The 23,410-nt window shown below is 36.8% G+C and overlaps 2 protein-coding genes across 5 annotated transcripts in view; one reads left to right on the top strand and one right to left on the bottom strand.

Annotated features, from left to right (window-relative positions):
- Positions 1–1,960: 1,960 nt before the first annotated feature.
- Positions 1,961–14,498, top strand: c4h10orf88 (chromosome 4 C10orf88 homolog). Of its 4 annotated transcripts, none has more exons than XM_055175635.2 (7): positions 1,961–2,100; positions 2,306–2,483; positions 2,594–2,791; positions 8,833–8,899; positions 8,992–9,192; positions 10,219–10,484; positions 13,260–14,498. In XM_055175635.2, exons 2-7 carry the CDS (start codon positions 2,341–2,343, stop codon positions 13,435–13,437), a joined length of 1,053 nt encoding a protein of 350 aa, XP_055031610.2. In that variant the 5' UTR covers positions 1,961–2,100; positions 2,306–2,340; the 3' UTR covers positions 13,438–14,498. The 4 variants fall into 4 exon arrangements, with proteins under 4 accessions (XP_055031610.2, XP_055031607.2, XP_055031608.2 ...); XM_055175632.2 differs by having other exon boundaries at positions 1,962–2,100; positions 8,833–8,905; XM_055175633.2 differs by lacking the exon at positions 1,961–2,100 and adding an exon at positions 2,124–2,224 and having other exon boundaries at positions 8,833–8,905.
- Positions 14,499–21,759: 7,261 nt separating this feature from the next.
- Positions 21,760–23,410, bottom strand: part of htra1b (HtrA serine peptidase 1b) — a 50,218-nt gene continuing 48,567 nt past the window's right edge. Inside the window, exon 9 of the mRNA XM_055175626.2 lies at positions 21,760–23,362. Within this exon, the coding sequence (XP_055031601.1) occupies positions 23,194–23,362 (169 nt within the window). The 3' untranslated portion in view covers positions 21,760–23,193. The remainder of the gene's footprint in view (positions 23,363–23,410) is intronic.

The following is a 23,410-nucleotide window of genomic DNA, read 5'->3' as shown; positions in this document are numbered from 1 at the left end:
TATATAGAACTCGTATTTAAAGAATAAAAATACTGTATTATTTTCTAAACAATTTAATTATGTTAAAATGTATTGCATGTGGAAATACATTAAATGAATGTTAAACGATATAGCTGCAAATAAAACAAATATATATGTACAAACTTATTTACACTTATGTTTACACTTAAAACCATGGTTTTATTGTGGTAAACGTGTAGTTATGCTTTTTTTTTATTTTGGTGTATTGATTACTATCAGCAAAACTATGGTTTTACTACACTAACCATGGTTTAACTATGGGTTTTAACAACCATTGTCAAAACCATGGTTATTTTGTGGTTACCATGGTTTTACTACAGTAACAATGTTAACTGTAGTAAAACCCAGAGCCAGGTAATGGTTAATTTTCGGCCTACAGCAAACTGAATGTTGCGCAGACAGATCAGAGTATGACATCAAGTTCTGCGAGGGCGATTCGACAGCACTACAAAGAACTTACCTTTCGAAACGGTCTCGCGGTATTTTGATGTCAATTACCCCGTATTGGATCGATCTGCACAGGGTCGAAAAGGCCTATATATAATTTAAACTAACAAGCTTGTTTCCACTAGGTGGCGCGTGTGTGCTTCAATTGACCAATGCAATCGACTGCATTCGGAAGTTTGCACCTGCACAGTTTATTATCATTCGGATTGATTCATTCCGATTAATTAATGCATGCGGTGAACTTTTGAATACTCCTTCTAGAGGATGCATGCGATTGACACCAAAAGTGATGAACATGATGTCGAGACATTGGACTTGCTAAATTGCGAAGGGATTTTTGATATCTCAAACGGTTCTGCCATGGCGAGCCGACAAAGTTGTGGCGAAATCAGAGAAACAGGAAGTGTCTAATATCTAAGGCAAAAAATGTCTTATTGTAATGACACGCGGGGTGTTTGTTCGTCTAAAGATTCCGATCGCATCGATGTGCCTATTGTGACTCCCGGGTATAGCGCCACCAGCAGGCGCCAGGAAGTGTGTCAGTCACAAAGCTGGATTTTTTTAAAAGTTCCATGCAATGTTCTTTTAAATACTCCTTCTAGGATTTTCATGCGATTGACACCAAAAGTGGTCACCATGATGCAGAGACATTGTAGATGATAAATTGCGAAGGGATTTTTGATATCTCAAACGCTGTTCCCATGGCAACCTGTCAAACTTTACTTTCATTTTAAAGGCATATTTAAGCCTTTCAGTTGCATACAGTTAACTTTTAAATACTCCTTCTAGGATTTTCATGCGATTGACACGAGAAGTGGTCAACATGATGCCGAGACATTGTAGATGATAAATTGCGAAGGAATTTTTGACATATCGAACGCTGTTCCCATGGCAACGCGTCAAACTTTACTTTAATTTCAGGCATGTTTAAGGCTCTTGGCGTGCTTAGTTGAACTTTAAATTTGGCACCCACATCAGAGTTTTCAGCTGTTAAGTGCTGACAAAAAGGTCAGACATAGGCGTGTCTCTTAAGTGGCTCACTAGTGCCCCTGTTTGTCTAAAATGTGGGGTTTCTTTTACCTACAGTCCCCAAATGGCTCAGAAACAACATTAAATAGCCCACTGATGTTTTACCCACTTGATGTCCTTGCCCACCGTGCATTTTTTTCTCGGACGCACCGTGTAGCGGTAAAAAAACGTGCGAGGGCCCGCCATTGCTGCTTGCAGCTATATTTACAATAATTATTGTCTGAGATAATATTCGAACATTTATGATTTTAAATATATATATATTCAGTAACCAAAACGTGTACGTTATACGTACGTATGGTTAAATGTTTCATAGTAACGGTTTTATTAGATTTACAGAAGAACGCCAGGAACAGTGAGACTTGTAACGTCATCGTGCTATTATTATATTTAATTACTGAAGAGGAAAAAAATAAATATTTTTCCAGAACTCAGAAGCGTTTAATGAGGTGAGTTCGATATTTCACTCAGGCTTATGAATGGGCGTCACTTTGGGTCCTGTAGCATCTGTAGTCGCTCGCAGTTGGTTTAGCATGTGTTGTTGATGTGAATGGACACATTATGCCTTGCTTATCGGAAAAACTGAATAATAGTAGTATAAGGGTATGTCATTGTATTACTTTAATTGAAAAATGAGAATGCGGTGTTTTTCTGTGGGCATGGCTAACAGTTAGCTAATACGTATTTTAAACTCTTCATACATTTACTTAATTACGAACGCACATAGGTAAAATATTAAAATTTCAGTTCATTTTATGGTTATAGTCTTGGATGTGTTGCAGTAAACTGTTTAATCTAACACACGCAGATGTTGTATGCTGAAAGTGAAGAGAATTGATCAGGATGAACTCCAGCAAAGATGGTCTGATCTCTGTATACAGCTCGTGGCTGTGCACATCACAGAACCAGCTGTCCGATATTCTTACTACAACACAAGAGATCAGACTCAGTGATCACTGCAAGAATGAGGATTATGCATTTGACCTGTAAGTGATAAACAACTAAGCTGGTAAACTAAATGTATGTAGATTCAAACCCATAAAGGGGGTTAGGTGTTATTTTGACACACTGTGCCTCTCCACATATTTCTCCACAGGTATAAAGCCATTTGTCTGGAGAGAGCTGAAGGAGACTCGTCTTGTGTTATCACACTACAGTGTCTGCCCAACTCGGCATCATTGATCAGCAGTGTTCAGGTTGTCAGTGAAGGCCGCACCATTGAAGTGTATTCAGGTTCTGGTGAATACTGTGGCACCTGTCGTGGAGAGGAAGTTCAAAGACCCTTCAGTAATGGGTATTTTCAACTTTTTTCAGTTAAAGCTCCACTGTGTAGTTTTTTTGAGTTAATTCATAGCAAAAAACCCATGTGTTCTTTTGAAAAGTATGTGCTCATTCATGTGTAATTATTTCCACCTACTAATCAAAGTATTCTTGTAAGTGTAGAATCTGCTATTTAGAATACATACGGGCGAGTCGCTCGACTGGCTGAATCCATGTTGCGCCTACATCTTTTAAATACATTCGCCAACGAGGGACATTCCTGAAATTCAAGCTCCGCCTTTCACACTTTCAGACTACACTCAGACTACACTGCATGTGTAGGCGGTATACGTCATCAAGACAATGTAATGCTCAGTTAACTTAAATAAACCAGGCTTGATGACGTATGCAGCCTGCATATTCAACCTGCGTAGATCCGATCGACAAAACACATCTTAATACCAAGTGTAACAGCCCCTGGAATATTTTTCCTCGCATCGATGAAAAAGGAGTGTCTAAGCTACGTTTCTAAAAAATAATATTCAGTTGGTTGTCATATATAGATGGGAGTAGATCCTACACAGTGTAGCTTTAAGGTTAAGTACTACAGCCAGGCCTTTACATTAACTTTTTTGCTCACCAGCTAAAGTGGCTAGTTGTTTTCCCAAAGTTGAGTGGTGCAGGGGTGTAGAGGATTAACTGAAAAGATAAACATAAAAACTCTAGACAAATAAAGTCATCATACACTATAAATCTGTGGGGTAGCATTAAAAAAATGAAAAAAACTGCTTACCAGGCTACAGGTGAATCAACTCTTCTTGTTCTTTCTGTGTTTTTGAAGCTTTCATTGTGTTTACAGTGCACAATATAACATTATACGTGTGAAAACGCAGTATGTTTCACACAATTTACTTATCTCATTGTCCTAAAAACGGCTGATGTCTTCCTTGTTCTATGAAACCCCTCATTCAGAAATACGTAACAAGTTCTGAATGTTTAGTTTGTTTAGTGTGTTGTGATACGACAGCAGCTTACCTTAGCAGAGCCCTTTGAGCTTAGCTGGCGAATGACGTATTCCTGTGGGCAGAGTTTAGGCAAAAACTCTTATTAAACTCTTCATTTATGTCCGTTTGTGTGCTGCTGCGCATCCATGTGTGTAATAAGCAAACGTGAGTTGTCGTCCTGTTTATAGGCGCATATTACTAATGCGCTCTTTAAATAACAAAAACAATATTGCGCCTTATACTTTAGGCCAGGTTGTAGTTAGTCAATGTGGCGTAGTCTATTTTAGTTGCCTCAAAAAAGCAACGTGCCAACGCCTGAACACACCTTGTTTTCAAGCCAGCATGCCCATGGGTGCACAAATGGGTGCAAATGATTTTGCTATTTAAATAACGTGATGCTGGACATTGTGTCAGGCTCAAACTAGCAAAAAAACACTTCTGGCATGCAAGGTTTGTTTATAAACGCACACAAAGTGACTGAACTGAACTGCTCTGTGACATTACCTAATTATTACCTTTCAAATAAGTGTGGATGAGGCCAAAGATGCATTCTCTGTCCTCGCATCCTTCAGAGTTTGTTGCCTGGCAAGACCGGTCTCCATAAGAACACAAGTCCATTCTTTGCATTCTTGGAATTGAGAAATGGCCTTTGTATGGCCTATTATCTATTCCAGTGATCACCAACCCTGTTCCTATAGATCTACTACTAATTCAAAGGTAGCCTCAAAAAGCTTGATTAGCCGGTTCAGGTGTGTTTGGAGGGTTGGATGTGAACTCTGCAGGAAAGTAGATCTCCACGAATAGGGTTGTTGACCACTGCCCTACTCCCTTTGAAGATCAAAGCTCTTGATGTGTAAACTTTGGAGGAAATTGTGTCTTGTAGTTTGGCTCTGAAAAAAATACACTTTGCAAATATAGCAATGGAAATAATGTAATTTTCTCATTATCTGGTGCATCATCCCCTTCAAGAGTGCCCTTTAAGGGCACAAAAACATTGTCTGGAGTTTGCCCAAAATGTGCACGACTGGGGTTCCTCCAGGACAGGTTTTAGAAGTCTTGATTAAGAAGCCATTTTGGGTCGATTTCCTGGACAGGGCTTGGTCCCAGACTAAAATGCATGAGCTACATTCATTTAAAGGTGTTCTAAGCGAATCTGTGTGACGTCCCTTCCTGTTGACGTTCGAAGTGTTGTCAAACAAAACGCGTAGCGTAGCTAACTCCTCCCCTCCCTTCCATGCTTTCTAAACGAGTCATGAATGCGCCCAACCCCCACTCCCAAATCCTTCTTGTCGTTTATTGGCTGGAACACTTTGTTTTTTGGTGGTAGGTTTGACCACTCTGCGAGTGAGCGAACAAAGGAGAGAGAGAGCTACGCAACGGTTCGCTTTTAAGTGTATTGTTTAATGTGTTTCTCTGAAGTTGATATAAATGTACACGAGGATTAATGCACTGCACGAGACAGAGTGAGTAAACGACACGTATTCACTATCATACGAGGAATGATATGATACGAATACGAGGAGTTACAAGATAGATGAGAGACTGACAGAAACTCGAATGTGTTCAATATGTGTACACAATAAACTTAAAAATGTCATTTGATCTGTTTCTCTAAAGTTTAAGCATTAAACGTGTTGTTTTATTACAGATTATTTAAATGTGCTCGTGTGGTTTGGACAAAAAGAGTGTTTGTGGAAGTGTATTTTATATGTAACATGCTGAAAATCATTGTGCCTGTTTAAAACACTGAGAGTAGCATGAGAGCTTTAAGTCTTTATTTTTATTTCACAATATTCCCCATCTGCTGATAAACATGTATTTAGTATGCATAAAACAGATGATTGACTTTTTAAACTTGTTCAAATATATAATGCTGAACATCGCTCACTAACTTCTTTCGTGAGAGAATCTCCCTCGATGATCTGTCATGTCTACAGCGTGAGCGCTTGAGACTCCGCCCACCTGAGCAGCTCGTTTGGATTTAAAGGGATACACACAAAAACGGTGCATTTTTGCTCAGCCCCATAAAGTGCCTATTTTAACATGCCACAATAAATTACCTATATGGTATTTTGAGCTAAAACTTCACATATGTACTCTTGGGACATCAAAGATTTATTTAATATCTTAAAAACGTCTTGTGGAATGTCCCCTTTAAAAACGTATGAAGAGTTTTGTTCCAAAACACTATAAATCCATTTTAACTAATTTCGGTAAAATCGTGTTTTCAATAACAAGAAATGACAAGATGAAAACCACTATTTTCTGTTACAAACTTTCACATAGCATCTAAAGGTTATAAAAACATAAAAAAATCAAATCCATAATTTGATTTTCATAGATTTATTGTTTTTATAATAAATCTATGAAAATCAAATTATTGATTTGAATTTTTTATGTTTTTTGCTTTTATTATTTTTTCATGACAATTATTTTTTTCAAAATTCTATAAATCTATTGAATCAATATATAAATGTGCATTCATCTTTGCCATGTTATATTCATTTAGTTGACTAGTGGTATAGACTGATTAAAAAAATTTACATTAATGGCATTAACCAAAACGCTTACTTACTCTTAATAACAGTGTCATTGCTGCGGGAATACTTGGGACGTCGTCGCTGAACTTTTTTCACAATGATCAGCTGTAAAATGTTTTGGTCCTGCTCGATTTTCATTGGCTTTGCGTAAAATAATGAAACATTTTTATAAGATCCCCTGGGGTCAATGTGTTAGCATGACAGAAGCTTGATGCTGTCGGGAGAACAAGCAACAACCAGCATTTTCCGTCTCCCGAGTGCCTCTCGCGTAAATTATTAGATGTTGATGGCTTATGTTTCTTTTCCATCACAGAAAACCACCACAGATTTATCAATGCCATCAAAGTATTATTTTGTTTTTGTTTGTTTGTTGATCACGAAGTACAAGATGATAAAAACTAGGATTCTGTGTATTCAACGCACTGTCATTGTTGTTTACAGTCCATGGAATGCTGTGATTTGTTAAGCAGATTTATTTCAAAAAAAGGGAGAAAAGATGACAGAATAACACTGCGGATATTGGATTTTGCGTGAAATTAAGAATTTACTTGTAAAATACTGACCTGATACAATATTGATTTAGGCAGTAACTCATTTTTTTTAATGGTGTTTATCGCGTTTTGCAACCAAACTCTTCATATATCAGTGCCATTATTTTGTCTCATGATGCATATCAGTACTGTTCTTTTTGGAAGGGATGTTTGTAAAAACCAAAATGTCCTGATTTAACTAAGGCCTAGTCTTGGCTTAATCTAACCCTGTCCGGACCACACACACATTCTGGTTTCCATGTTTTGTGGGGACATTCCATACACGTAATTAGGGGTGGCACGGTTCATTAAAAAAATCCGAACCGTTCGGTTTGCGTGTCTCGGTTCGGAGCGCGTGTGTGCCGTACGGTTCAACTGTTCATGGCATGCGCAATGTAGCCTCATGCCCTGTATGTGACCCCAGATAGCGTGTTCCCCTTTCGCGAATAGCGCGAAAGAAGAGGTGACTGCTATGGAGAGTGACTGCTGCCGGTCATGTTACGTGTAGAAATGGCAAGAGGGAGAGAAATGGAAGTCTGCCCGCAGTTGGAGGATGCCCCAGTGTCGTATAAGTTTGGTGTGTGGAAACATTTTTTATTTTATGTTACCTATGATGACAGCGGAAATAAAACAATAGATACAGCAACACGCGACAGCCTTCTCTCCGACCATTTATCTAATCTGAGGTAATGAACACTGTTTTACGTCTTTTCGTATTCAGCGCTATTTTTAGCCTTTCATTGATAAAACGAAAGCGGCTGATTTCCGCGTAGTTTCATTTTGCTAGCGTGTGAAAGTTGCGCGATCTTATTTCATAAACTGCCCCTTAAAGTAATCAGGACAGAAATGGTCAAAAGTGGACAAAAGAGACGGATTTAAATATTACAGGTATAAACGTTATGTTTCTCTCTCATCCACATATACTCTCTGCAGTATTTAAGCAGCCTCTCAGTAATAAATCTTAGAGCTACACTGAAGTAAGCATTTTGATAAATGCAAGTTATCTTTGTGTGCTAAAAAGGCACATAAGTTCATGTAGATGGCAATACACATTCTCTTTTTTGCCAAATAAATGAAAAGCATGTTGAAATCATCAATGTCTTCCGTCTTGCTGTATCAAAATCTCACCTGGCTTTCCTCAGAGATGGTCCCAATAATGTGCTTAAAGTCAAATTCAGTTTGTGCATGATTACATGATATAACTTTTTTAATACTGTATCCTAAATTATGGATAATTAATACATTAATAAGATAATACATTTCTGGAGTGTTAAAAATTAAAAGAAAAAATAACAACAACAACCGTACTGAACCGAGAACCGTGACCATAGAACCGTGATACGAACCGAACCGAGGGTTTTGTGAACCGTGCCACCCCTACACGTAATGCATTTTATACCATACAAACTGTATATTCTACTCCCCTTACCTACCCCATTCCCTAACCACAACCATCACAGAAAACTTTCTGATACTTCACATTTTCAAGAAACATCATTCTGTTTGGTTTATAAGCATGTTTCCTAATGGGGACATCAAAATGTCCCCACAAGATCACAAAAATACTGGTATTCCTATCTTTGTGGAGACAATTGGTCCCCACAACGTGATAATTACCAGGTACACACACACACACAGTTTTGTGGTCCAGGGTCACATATATACCTTTTATGTTGTTAATTTTCCCAAAGCTTGAACTCTGTTTCTACTTCTAAACATTCTGTCTTATTTGTAAATCACATTGGATAAAAGTGTCTGCTAAATATTTACTTTTAAATGACTTTTAACTGTTGATATTGCTTTAGTGGTATTGGTGGTATTGCTGTTAATTGTGAGATATTTTCTATATGTTAGTTAGTTAAGTTAGTTTAATATATGTTAGTATGTTTAATTTTTACATATAAATTAGTTTTTGCTGTCTAAAAAAATTGTTGCTAGATTTACATGATGTTAAACTACTCATTTTAAAATACTTAATGTTAACTGTCTGTTTTCTTTCAGGCCTGAGGAAAAGAGGACTTACTACAAAAATGTTCTGGTGTTAGAAAGCCCTGCTACTTCATGTGAGGTGAAGGTATGCAAACCACAAAATAAAAGCCAGTTTGTCATCACAAACACACACTTTGTCTCTGTTGGCTTACCATAAGTTTCTCTACACAGCTGCTGTCTTTTGGTGGCCGTTCATCTGTGACTATCACCCATGTGGGTGTGGGACTAGAAACCATTAAGGAAAAGCAGGGTGGCCTGACCGTGGACCCAGGCATTGACCTGCAGCGCGTGCAGGCTATGATGGAAGATATGGGCACCACCCTTTCACCAGGGGCTCAAAACCTTATGGAGTTGGTGCAGAGCCAGCAGAAGGTCTGAATCCAGCCTGTTATTAAAACATAATCAGCACTGCTCTGATCTTTTATTAGTGGTATAATTTACTCACAGCACAAACTTGGCATTCAAGAATGAATACCCTAAAGGCCCAGACACATATTTCATTTGCACCCACGACTCATCTGTCTCACACACAGTTGAACACACAAGTCTTTCAAATTGATTTTAAATGAGCAAGGATGTCTCGTTGGGGTTTTTCAAAATAGTTTGAGCTTATATCGTTTCTTTTTCACATCCCATCATACAAAACAGCTTCCTTGTTTTCCAATCACAGTCTAAAGTTCAGACATCATGATTGTCTCAACTCTAGACCTTTTGTTTTTCATTTAGCTATTTGCATTTAGCTTTTGTCCAAAGTGACTTATAGTGCACATACATTGGGATTTGTCCACAACTCCACGTGGATGAAAGCTCTGGCAAATGTAAATGTAATTTCTTCTTTTTTCCTTTTTCAGATAGGATATAAAAATGTGTAGAATATTCAGCCTCACACAAACTCAAAAACTTGCGTACACAAGATGAAACATGACGTAATATTTGATCGTAGCCATCACTCACGTCCATATTGATAAATGTCCAGTTTTCTGTCGTACACTCGTTTCATGAATGAGGCCCATTGTGTCGATAGACCCTGGTGCATCTTTATTCTTTGTGTGGGAGCTAAACAATTTCTTCAGCTTTTACATGGATGTTAGTTTTTACGTTTAATAATTGAGGAACTCAGATGCAAAAGCATTAATCAAAATTAAGTGATATCATATCACTCTCGGCACGTATTATTGTACGTTCATCAAATAATTTTGCTTCAAATCCGCCTAATCCAGGTCATTCAGAAATACTATTTTGGTGGCAGAATCCGTTAAGAGTCTGATAAAAAATGCTAATTTACAAGAAAACATATCAGACGCACTTAGCTCTTTATTTGTAGCTGTAGCATTGTGTTTTGGACTGTATGAGACTGTGCTTGGCAAATGAACAATGATCATGTCTGTTTGTGTTCAGAATAAATCAGACATGCTGAGTGGATTCATTCCTCTTCTTATGGGAGGAGGAGTTTTGAGCTGTCTGTCACAAGGAGGCGGTGTTTCTAGTACTCCACCGACTGGCCCCGAGCAGACTCTGTCCACCAAAAGTCAAAATCAGATCCCAAGTGTCATGTCGACCGGCCCGATCAACCCAGAGCTGCTGCCGATGCTTCAAAGCGTCTGCGGCCAGGTCACACAGCTCCGTCTGGAGGAAGCCACATCTCCGAAGAGGAATGGGGAACGGTAAGCGTGAGCCATGCTTTTGAGCAAACTGTGTGGTTGTGCACTGTGCAGTAGTCACCACTTTGTCATAATAACTATGTGTGTTCAAACTGTCTAAAAGAAAATTGTTAAAAGCAATTTCTTTCTGGCTTTGTGGATGCTTTAGATGTTTTTAAGGAATTGTTGACAGTTAGTTGAAACATTAGCACTGAAAGTTAAACCAATAACTATTTCAGATTAAAAAGTGAAAGTGTCCATACATCAAACCAGGTTAAGCTTAATTAAAATGAGGTGAGGGGGTCATGGCCTAGTGCCGTTGTGTAGGGTGCATCTCTTTTGCGCCCCTCCAAAGAAAATTCTTGACATAAAACAAAATAAAACTTAGAATTTGATATATTTTATTCTCGTAATGAAATATAATAACTAATAGACACGGTGTATAACTCCGCATTACGTTCACTCTCTGGTAAGAGTCGCAAGTAAGTCCATGTGTCAGAAAATGTCAGGAAAAAAGTTTCATTATCATCAAGTATTATTTTCTAGTTGTTCACCTCGTTTTTTCGAGTCGTTGATAACAACTTTTTTTGTAATTATATCAAAGAAGCATACGAAGGGCACTTTTCTTGTTGTCACTTCCAGCAGAGATACTGGATGTATGGCCTTTTCTTTGAAAAGTTGCCTGCAAGCATTTTTTGTGATTTTTTTTTCTGCTCATAATAATTGCATCTGCTGAAATAATTGCATTTTTGTAAAGGACTTTTTTTCGAGATCAGATTCAGAACGATTATAGAATGGATTATATAGAATTAAAAACTCATCAGGAACATGTTTTTTCATGCAAATGTTTTGTCTTCATTGACAAAACAGATAACTCGTCAATGGAGGGGAAATAGTTAATTAAAGGGATAGTTCACCCAAAAATGATAATTCTGTAATCATTTACTCACTTTGATGATGTTACAAACCTGTATAAATTTATTTATTCTGATTAACACAAAGGAAGATATTTTGAGAAATGTTTGTAACCAAACCGTTCGTGGACCCCATTCACTTCTATAGTAGGAAAAAAGAATTCTAAGGAAGTAAATGGGATCCACAAATGGCTTGGTTACAAAAATGTATCAAAATATCTTCCTCTGTGTTCATCAGAACAAAGAAATTTTTACAGGTTTGTAACAACATGTGAGTAAATTATGACAGAATTTTCATTTTTGGGTGAACTATCCCTTTAAGAAGATAGCAACCTTTGGTATTCTACCATTAGAAAACGCGCAACAGTCAACTTGGCTTGCGTGCTGCACTGCAGCCAGTCAATAATGATCATCAGTGATGTCTGTTGCGGGCGTTCAGAGTGTTACCACAGTCAGTTACAGTTTACATTTTACAATTTCTTGACAGAATTTAAGATTACATTTTGATCTGTTTTTTACATAAAAAACTTCCTCTGGTCTCCTTTCTTGTGTAAAGGAGTGTTAGCAGCGTTTTTATGCTAAGCATGCAGGCTTCCCTAGAGACCATATTTGCATTTTCTGTATCAGACCCGATCAGATCTAGTGATGTTACATTTGAACCGGAACTTTTGTTGATCAAAAGTGGGAATGCCAGATGAAGCCTCGATTCGAAGCATGTTTTGTTAACGTAGAAATTCACATGACCAATCACAAACAAAGCTTCACTTTTTGCTCGGTCACATCACGTGCGTGCTTCGCTTTGTGTGTCAGAAAAAAGCATGTTATTTGCATTATTCACATTTTAGTCCCACATAAAAGTGTATAGAAAGTATTTTATGTACATATACTTGTGCATGTTGTGAACATTGTTCAGTAAAATACAGTATCGAATCGTACAGTATGAATATTAACTCGTACTGGAATTTATTGCCACACTTGAATCAGTAAATACATTTATTATATTGACCACTCACACACATGTTGTCTAAGCTTTATTTGTAAACATAATATTAATATTCATCTGAATTTCATCAGCTTGTTGCTTCATTGATGGAGTGCTATATGTTTTATTAACCAAAAGATGGCACTGTTTTCAACACCCTCTTTGAGGCTTCAAATCTTGGTTAGGGAAGTATCGGTGCTTCATTCAAAACTTCATTTTCCCATCTTGCATGACGTTAAAAAGCCCAGGTGTGTGCTTGGCATCGAGCATCATTGTAAATGATGATCATTGTGCTCATGGCTAGTATACTTCTGCACGTCATTTTTTTTCTTCTTTTGCACACGTGCATGACCTTGTTTTTCAACCATCATCAAGTTTTATCGGATTAATTATTATTGACAATTAATCCAAGATCTTATTATTAACATCCCTAATTCGAGGATGAGCTATCATACTAGGTAGCATGTACTAGGGCAGTGGTTCCCAAACTTTTTCAGCGTACGGGCCCCCTTGTGTACAGTGCATTCCTTCGCAGACCCCCAAAGAAAATTTGTGATAAAAAACTGTTTTAAAACTCAACATTTTAATAAAAAAAAAATGTTGTTTTATAAAAAATTACTGCTTTTGGTTAGTAGCCTTATTTTTTTAGGTTTAATTACACAGAATTCATGATAAATTAATGTATTTCATAAAATGTCATAAAACTGGGGCCCCCCTGGCACCATCTTATGGCCCCCAGTTTGAAAACCACTGTACTAGGGTACGGAGAGCTTCCATTTTTTAAAAAACGGCTTTTCTTTTTTGTTGTTTGATTATTTGCATTATACAAATAAATAAATCTATTGTAATGTATTTAGTATATTTCATTTATCCACTGAATGTCCATTTCATTTTGTGCTGTAGGGAGGGTCACATGTGCTGTGGAGGATTCGAGAAGATTCTGGAACAGGTTGTAGAGAAGAGGATGGAGGAGATGGAGAGAAGGTTAAAGGAACATCTGGACCTGCGGCTGGATGCTCTTCAGCAGAGACTGGAGACCACACTTCAGCAGGCGCTCTCGCAGATGCCACACCACCAATAAACAACAACTTTATGAATGAATGATTAACATTTCTAAACAGAGGAACTCAACGCCTGAGCTTTTGCTTCTAAGACACTCATGTTGTGTAAAGTGAACATTAACTAGACTCATCTTTTGTCCTTTCACACTATAACAGAAATGCTGTAATATTTATGTTTTGCCAACTATTGTTGGCCAAAAATGCTTTATGGTTTAAAGCTCTTATCTTTGTGTTTGTTCCTTGTGAATATACGGTTTTGGGTTGTTCGGTCTTCAGTCCAAAAACTGTAGCATATGATCTTCATACATACAGTACTTAAGCAACAGTTATTAATGTTTTTTAATGGTTAAACTGCTGATATTTCAGCCCAGTCTCACGAAATTTCGTTATATAGTCACGTACATTTTTTATTCGTTTTTCGTGATATTATCACAAATTTCCATGTTTTTTCGTGATTGTATGGAGAATTCCTGTTTTCGTGTGATTGTTACGTATTGGTTACTCAACTGTTTTGACATCCCTACCCAAACCCAACTCTAACCCTAACGCCAAGCGACATATAGAAAAATAAATCCAAAAAAATATTATAAACCATTATATAAAGTGACATTCTAATGCAAGCACCAAATCTAACCCAAAGCGACAATGGTTTTAAAATCGGAAAAAGCAGTTAAAAATCAGTACGTGAAAATCACACGAAAACAGGAGTTCATTGTACGATCATGAAGGGACATGGAAATTCGTGATAATATCATAGAAGAAGAATTTAAAAATTATGTGACTATATCACGAAACCTTGTGAGAGTGGGGAGGATATTTCTATCAGTAGATATGTTAAAGATACTCATGCTGCTATGAACAATTTTTCCCCATTCTGTTTTATTCCTCACAGTTTGGTATAAATGTTAACCACAGTTGATTTATCCATTTGGACAAACACAATGATGCACTGACAGTTTATTTGATAGCAGAAGTTTTATATTAACTGTGATTGTGAATTGCCCTTGTTAAAATGTTTACACTGATAATACTGGTAAACTAAAGGACAAAAAAATTAAATGCTATTTATACTAAGAGTTAATCATTTGCTATTGTTGTGTATCTGTTTAATCTTAGTTTGTCACACTTATAATAATGACTTTATCTTAAGAGAAACCTTTTTATGCCATTTTAATGGCACTGCTTGAATGTTTTAGGTTTGATGCATTGCATGCTATCAGCTGCTTTAATGTACCCATACAGCAAAAAATATATATTTCAAATATCATTTTAACATACAAAAAATATTTTAAAACATTTTTACTTATGTCAAATTGAAAGTAAAAGTTTGTATGTTACAAACAACAGGTTTAAAATTATTAAAAGTAAAGAGTAACTAAACCCTAAACCAACTTTTTTAGTTAATGATCTGTAAGAATGATGCTTTATTAGTGCTGTTCATTGATTTTAGTAAGTTTTTTGACATTTGGATATAAAGGGGTGGTTTCCCGGACAGGGATTAGCTTAAACCAGGACTAGGCCTTAGTTTAATAAGGAAATATAACTAGTTTTAACAAATACACCTTCCTAAAAACATTACTTATGTGCATTTTGAAGCAAAACAAAGGGCACTGATGTATTTTAAGATATGTTAGTGCAAGTTGTTTTCAGTTTGGACAACTCTTAAATTTATTTTAGTCTAGGAATAGTCTAATCACTGTCCGGGAAACCGCCACAAAGTGTTTCAATACTACAATATATGGTATAAAAACATCTGAGTGCTGCCCTCTTCAGGTTGAACGGTGGCTACTGCAGTTGAATTTTCCTATTGGATGTTGGGTCCAAAAAATAACTCGTGACGTAATCAGTTTCAAGCTCACCACGCCCTTGTTACGATCTCACCACACACTTGGTACAAGCTTAGATCGTCCCCTCTCTCAGTTGGGATCTGCCCACTTTTCTTGCATTTTTCAAATATTGCCAGTGGGTGGAGTCAGGTTCTGACCAGGGGTTTAGTTACGCTTTAAATATACACTCTACCTAAAGGATTATTAGGAACACCTGTTAAATTTCTCATTAATGCAATGGGGTAATGGTGTGGGGGATGTTTTCTTGGCACACTTTAGGCCCCTTAGTGCCAATTGGGCATCGTTTAAATGCCACGGCCTACCCGAGCATTGTTTCTGACCATGTCCATCACTTTATGACCACCATGTACCCATACTCTGATGGCTACTTCCAGCAGGACAATGCACCATGTCACAAAGCTTGAATCATTTCAAATTGGTTTCTTGAACATGACAATGAGTTTACTGTACTAAAATGTACCCAATGTCAGTGTCACTTTCAGGTAGTCTCCCTATGCATGGCTTATTACATTTACCAGATGCTACAGTTGGAAGATATGACCTCACCAGACCACACAAACTAAACTGGATCTGGATTTCTGGAACAGGACAATAGCGAGCGTATTGCAGCACTCTAGCTTGAGTTCTCTTATACTGGTTTTTGTTGTTCACTTACTGATGTGTGCTCCCTGGATTTAAACCCATGACTTTTTGCACTGCGGACACAATGCTCTACACCTGTGCTATGCAGGCTTATAATTGTTTTTGCAATATTTTAACGTTGAAAAGTCATGCTTGGATCTGTGAAGAAAGGGTTTTATCCCAGTGTTACAGGTTGCTTGTCTCACTTGCTCATGTCTTGTTCAACACATTGATATAAAAGCTTTGGGTTGTGTCCTAGAGCCCCCGTGTTCCAGAAATCCATGTCGGCCTTCTTATTTACAGTATACACATGACTTTGAGATGTTCTTGGCAGTCTCCCATCAGCAATGAGGGGAAGTTGGCAGATTCGGGAAAACCTAGCAACAGGACAACACAGCTGAATTAACAAACCCCATGCACTCCGAAGGAAATTCTTCATGAAACATTTAAGGTGAATAACTTAAACCTGCTCAGTTTGGAGTGCTTTAAGTTCAGTGTATTCTTTAACTACACCTTGACCACTTACATAGATGTAAGAAGTGTTGACCTTATGACTATTGCCTGTCATCATGTAAGGCTGTTTACAGATTGAGCGTCTGTCTACACCGCAGTGATGTTCAAGCAGCTAGATTTGTTCAAACAGAGAGCTGTTGTTTTCTTATGACCGAAAGCCACTTCAGAAAGGGTTTTGTAACCGCAGAGAAATGGGTCAGCAGTGGAGGTGGTACGGCTGAAGAACAGATGATGTTTTTGTGCAGACACCCACACTTGTGTCCCAAAGACTGGCCGACTGAATCAACAATGACCTTCATGCAAACAACCATATTAGTGCTCATGTTAGAAAGAAACAAGAAAATAGCCTCATACACTCGTGTCAATGACGAGGCATGTTTAGTCCTCCAGTAATGCCATCAGCAAAACATATTACAGTTTATTTTGCACAAGTCCTTCCAGTCAGACTTTATTTTTCCATTCAAAATATCATTTTGATTTAATTTCCTGAAACTCAATTGGTAAAGCATGACACTAGCAATGCCAATGTCATGACTTAGATCCGCAGGGATTGTACGTGCTCATAAAAAGAAAACAATAAAAGCACTGCCAAATGCATAAATATATATTTAAAGGTGATGTATGTACATTTTAGCGGCATCTGTCACTTTGGCAGTGAAATTGCGAATTGCAACCAACAGCTCACCCCTCAATTTCAACATGCATATGGTAGCCGCCAAAGGACAAACATGTTGTCATCTGAGACAACCAGTGTTGCTGAGTAGTTAACTACAAGTAGCGATGCTACTAACTTAACTACTTTTTTAGCTTGACAGTAGTTCAGTTACTTTTTTTAAACAGTGTGTAGCTTAAACAGTAGTTAAATTGTTTTTTTTGCAAGTAGCGGTGTAGCGCGGCCAGACGTTGGGCCTTCTTTGCAATGCCTTTTAGCAAGTGCACTGACTGAGCGCAGCAGTGTCGTCTTCTCTTCTTACAAACTCAAATTGTTCATTTCGGCCATCTCTTGTTCTGTCAAGTGTCTTTGCGTAGATCGTCTGATGATTACGTACAAAAAAGTGCAGAGGTAAAGTCGACACACTCATATTATAATGTCCGTGATGGAGTGAGGCATGACGGCAGAATCTGAAGATGTAGCTTAGAGATTACTTGCCCATGGCCATATTTGTCCAAGTTCATGTCTCATAAAGAAACAAACAGTTCCAATTGCATGTAATCTATGCAAACCAACGATTTTTCTGTCTGCGTCAAAAACTACCAAATGTTTGTTTATAAGTGCAGTGATGAATCCGTGTTTCCCATTATTTTAAAATCTAATCTGTCCTGCCACACTTACTAAAGGGGGTTGCACACAGGACACGCAGCTCAGTGCCGCGCCGTTCTAAAAAAAGGGAACACATTGTTTTCTATGAGTGTACGCACACCGGCGCCAACAGGTGGCGCCCAGCTACTACTCAGGAAGTTGCTCAAATCCCTGTCGCACCACAGAGCGCCACTCACATAGTTTAACATTAAATAACATCATATTTGTCCCAACTCATTAACGATTAACATTGGCTGCTGACGCATATTTAGCATTTTGAAGTAGACGCTATCTGACTAAGCTTGCGCTATTTAATGTGCACTTCCGGTTCTACGATATATGCGAGTTATCCTAGATGCGACTCGACGCGGCGCTGAGCTGCACGTCCGGTGTGACCCCATTAACATTGTGTTTTCGGCACTGCTTTTGCGTCTGCCAATCAAACACAAAAATAAATCCAGATATAACTTATATTATATACTTAGTGCATTTATCACACCACATGATTTAATTATATGCTTTAGTTTGTTTATAATACTTAATAGTAATAATTCATAATTATTATTATAAAGCGCTAAAATTAAAGTGTTTTTTAACACTTTTTTTTTTTTTGCTCTTTATTTCACGAGTTTGCATTAACATGCTACCGATAGGGAATGATATAAAGCATATTTTAATAATACAGTTATAATAATATAGTATTTTTGTATATTTTATTGCATTTCTGTAGAGAGATCCTTTTAAAAATGACACAATGCACCTTTAAATATGCCATGTTTTCATGAGAACATGCTAAATTGCTACAGTAACAGAGGAAAGTTAGTGGATCCTGAGAATTATGTAACAGTTAAATTGTTAAACTCTGGCTGTAATATTCCCGAAAGAAAACAAATACATGTGTGGCTACAGTGAAGTATGACTGAATAGTAAATTACATCTCATAAGTTTTTATTCCATCTATGCGCTCAGGTCAGCCTAAGTCCACTCAACATCCTCCAAGATCAACTAAAGCTGTTGCTGTGAGGAAATGAATGCAATTCTGCCATTATTCCTGAATTCTGGTGCCTAACGTCATCCTTTAACCCTCATAAGACCAGATTTTTCTGTATACATTATAGTTCTGCGGGGGTAAAAATGACCCCAGCGATTAAAAGAGTGATTATAAAAAATATATACATTTTTAATTATACAAATAATATATAATTTTTATTGTTACTTTCCCATCTATAAATTAATGCTGTGTTTTGGAAGATATGAAGTTCTTTTGTTTAACACTAAATTCCTCAACTAAACTATTAGCTTGCCTGTAATATATCACACTTTTGTGAAAAATTCACATAAATTGTGATCTAAATTTGATTTGATTTGATTTAAATTGTATATTGATCTAGATGTTATGTGTTGAATTTGGCCATCAGGTGTTTAGAAAAAAACATAAAAGAGTTACAATTTAGGAAATAAATCATTTCGACCAGCAGAGGCCCATAGAGACCCATTCATTTTACTGGATGTGGCCAACTGCTCAAATCACTATACTTTAGTGATACATTTTGTGAATTTATGTATATATAAGCATTAGAAAGGACATAAAAAATAAATATTATTTCAAATAGTAGATTTTTTTTGTAGTTTTTAATGCATATTGAAATGTCTGTTTTTACAAACTGCCACAGAATTTGACTGAATTAAGTAAGTGTGTGTGTGTTTGTGTGTGTGTGCGTGCGTGCGTGTACGTGTAAATTACATCATGTGTGTGTGTGTGTGTGTGTGTGTCTTTATGTGTATGTCTGTGTCTTTATGTGTGTGTAAGTTTTACTGTGACTTTGTGTGTGTTTGTGTGCGCGTGTGTATGAGTGCACGCACCTGTGTGAGCCCACCAATTTACATCTTTGTTTTGCATCTGTGGCTGTTTTTTGCCAAAAAAAAAGGTCTCTGTGGCAGTCATACCTTTCTGTGTGTGATTGAGCATGTCTTTTCTATATTGCATTTGTGCTCTAGTACCAGGCCTACTTCTTTGTGTTGAAATTTCAGATTTATTCTCAATGCATTGACAAATAATTTGACAAATTTCCCATTCATTTTCAACTGCGGCCATTTTTATCCCCAAAGGGACTATTTAAGTTAAATTTTTATGCCTCTTTAGAACGACCAAATCAATCCCAGTTTTTTTTATATCAATCTTGACAGATAATCTGGAAAAGTCACAAAATCTTATTCCACTGAGATGAAGGGAACCATGTTTTTAAACTAAAGAAAAGTGGCTTGGTGGTAAAATTGACCCCAAGGTTCTTATTAGGGTTAAAAACATCCCAAAAGTTATCGCTCAGATCTAATAAACTTACACATGTGGGACGAGAGTGAGTTTGTGCAGTTTTGTGCATTGCGTTTGCTTTCAATCATACACCACACGTTGCTTTTATTTACAGTATCCACCTTATTTTTCATGTAAATGTGGGCGCAGCCATCTTTGAGCTCCTTTGTGTAAGACTTCCACTACAGCTAATGGTAGTCGTATTGTGAGGGACATGAGTGTGCCATTTTGAATGGCTTTTGAATGTTTACTATGAAATCCAGGAAGACCGACATAATTTGTGCATTTAGGGGCTGCCATAATAGCTGGTACAAACACAGTAAATCTCTACAAAAATGTTTTTTAACCGTAATACATGCACAAGAGCTGAATGTGTACCTATGTGGCACGTGCATCCATATCCACACATCCATACAGTAAAACCTTTCACAAACACTGCCAATGAACAATAAATACAATAATTGTTCAAAAACAACTATTATGCTGATCATTGGACACACGCGTGTATCTAGCAAACAATCATTTTCACAAAAAAACCCACCTAGTTCACCAAATATGTACTTTTTGATCACAACGTCTCGTGTTGTGACCTTTTGTATTACGTGATCACATCAAAAGGTCATGCATGACACATGCGAAATGCACATGTACGGCCCATACAAATAAACTGACACAAAGACATTAATTAGTGTCAGATCTCTTTCTCCACACTTGTAAACACCAGAGCGGTAGTTTCCCATATGTAATGGGAATGAATTATCAGGACTAGTTGAGCTGTACAGCCTAGGAACACTAAACATAACTCCCTTGGTTGAATCAGAGGTGTGCTGTCATACCCTCATATTGCAACTATGTGATGTTGCTTTATAACATGATATTATTTAACACTGTTTGTTATATACTACTTTGAATTGCATTAGGTCTCAACACACTGTGCCTTCAAGGAACTGACAAATGAGGGCAGCATATCACAACGGAGTGATGGTAAAGTTCTGTCATCTAGTATTAAAAACAGAACCCATATCAGACAAGGACAGAAGTTGTGTTTGAAGGGTTTTAATATGATGATGGACTTGTTTTGATGTGATTTAGCCTAATAGTGGGATTAGGAACGTTCCTTTTATTTGTGTATCCATCTCTATTCTAACACCTAATCCCAACCATAACCAAAAAAATGCTCCTATAATCAGAGTAACAATAGGTAAACTAGCAATGACCCAAAGCTAACCAAACATCTGACAGACCGATTGAACCAACATGGACTTGATCCAGGATCATGTCATAGTGAAATCATATTAAATTTGTTTTGACACATGTGACTAACAGAATGTACTGGGAGATCGGCACTGAGCTCAGTGATTTGGCCTGATTTTGAAGAAAAGCTCTGCCCAGATCAATGATAGTTTTATAAATCCTTCACCGTTTATGTTGTTTCAGGAGAGCCAGACCACGAGTCATGAGTCTGATACATTTGAACCGATTGATGAAATATTAGGAACCGTTAATGCGTAACAGGATGTTGAGCAGTGGTGTCTTGACGTCCAAACTAGACAGAAAATGAATGTGTTGGAATCACACATTGGAAAGAGAATGAGAAACTCAAGTAATCCTTTAAAAAAACACTAAACATTCAAGTCTGGTTATTGTATGATTTGTTTGGTGGTTGAGTTTGCCTTATATTGGCAACCTTGGAAAATGCATTTGATGTATGTGTGACCCTACCAGCTAAAGTCATTTTTTTTGTAATTCACTGTTACATAAAATCATTCTACATAATGTAAAGTACATTCTGTAAAAACATAACCTTGATATCTTTAACATTGACTGAATAAGATCATGTCACAGATTAATCAAACTTTGATGCTCCAAATCTTATCAATAGATTAGGAGACTTTAATCTGGATTTCACAGAAAGAGTCTTGTATTGTATTGCATTGTATAGTATAGTCAAACACCAGAAAATTGGAACAGGTTAAAAATATTTCCCTTCTTTAATTCCATTTCTGAAATTAGCGTCTGACAAACACACAGACACAAAAACATTAAGGAAGTGAAGGGATTTAAAGATAATATTCAGATATTCTCCAATGGTTTCACATCTGCCCACAATTCAGTCCAGAAGTATGTTTTACATTTATTATCTTCAATCGCAGTATTACAAAACTTTATTTAAAGTAAAAGTTATAAAACCTGAGGTGTACTTAAACCCAGTAAAATAACATAATAAAAATATTTAAAAAATAACACTTTACAACAAGGCTATTTGTTAACATTAGTTAATGCATTATTAGCTAACATGGACAATAAAAAATACAGCATTTATTATTTTATTATCTTAGTTCATGTTAATTTGAATACGTTTTTAAAATCAAGTTGTAACTGTTAACATTAGTTAATACACAATTGTTTTGGCATTAACTAACATTAATAAATGTTGAAACATTAAATTGTTAATTGTTAGCTAATGCATTTACAGTACTAATGTTAACAAATACAATCTTATTGTGAAGTGTTATCTATGAAACTATATGTGAATATATAAGTAGCTGGGATTTATAGAGAGCGTTACTCAAATAAAGTTTCGATTTACATCCACTATTTTGTGATTTATGTGTAAGCTGTAATTTATTTAATTAGTGGATCACTTCGAATAGTGTAACTATTGTCCATTAAACATCAATTTTTCAAAATGAAGTTGAAACTACATTGAAATGTATATTGTACAAAAGCAAATATCATGATTTATAACACCAAAGCTTATAGGACTGTATGCTAAAAGATGCATCATCACTAAAAATCCATTTCTCTACAGAGAAAACAAAGATATTTACTTCTGGATCAGACTGTTGCACTCTAAAAGTCAAGTTTAAGGTTTGAATGTAAAAATATGATGAAATCATTGCCTTGCTGATGAATACGTAAGAACCAAATATACTTTGATATACATTTATGCATTGAAATGTTTGTTACTAAACTTTACCTCTCATATTTACAAAGGGCTTTTTTTTAAAACAGTACAATATACACTAATGAATAATTGGAAAAAGGGTAGTAATCTCCTGTCTTAAGTGATTAATTTGGGGTGTGAAAGTATTTACTACAGATTCTAGAACGAGTGATGCTGTGCACGCACACACACACAGTCAAAGTCTGAGATCCAGCTCACTGGTGAACGTTAGGGAGGTCAAGGGTCAATCTCCTCTGGTTTGATGTTGAGGATGATGTCCTCATTGCCTCGTCTCACCACTGTCCTCAAATTCTCGTCTTTCTTGATGGCCGCGCTGACGTCGCTGGCTGACGCGATCCTCTGACTGTTGATGCTGATTATGACATCGCTCTCCTTCAGACCACCCCTGTGAAACAAGAGAAGATGTCTGAATTAATTAACATTATTGAATTTA

This window comes from Misgurnus anguillicaudatus, chromosome 4 (assembly GCF_027580225.2).
Source record: "Misgurnus anguillicaudatus chromosome 4, ASM2758022v2, whole genome shotgun sequence".
Classification (NCBI taxonomy): domain Eukaryota; kingdom Metazoa; phylum Chordata; class Actinopteri; order Cypriniformes; family Cobitidae; genus Misgurnus; species Misgurnus anguillicaudatus.
Note: the sequence above shows the minus strand (reverse complement) of the source record. Positions and strands in the feature narration are given on the sequence as shown.

Coding starts and splice junctions, on each gene's coding strand:
- c4h10orf88 (XM_055175632.2), top strand. CDS start 2,341: ATGAACTCCAGCAAAGATGGTCTGATCTCTGTATACAGCTCGTGGCTG. Junction 8,906..8,991: donor CTACTTCATGTGAGGTGAAG/GTATGCAAACCA, acceptor TTCTCTACACAG/CTGCTGTCTTTTGGTGGCCG. Junction 10,485..13,259: donor CCGAAGAGGAATGGGGAACG/GTAAGCGTGAGC, acceptor TTTGTGCTGTAG/GGAGGGTCACATGTGCTGTG.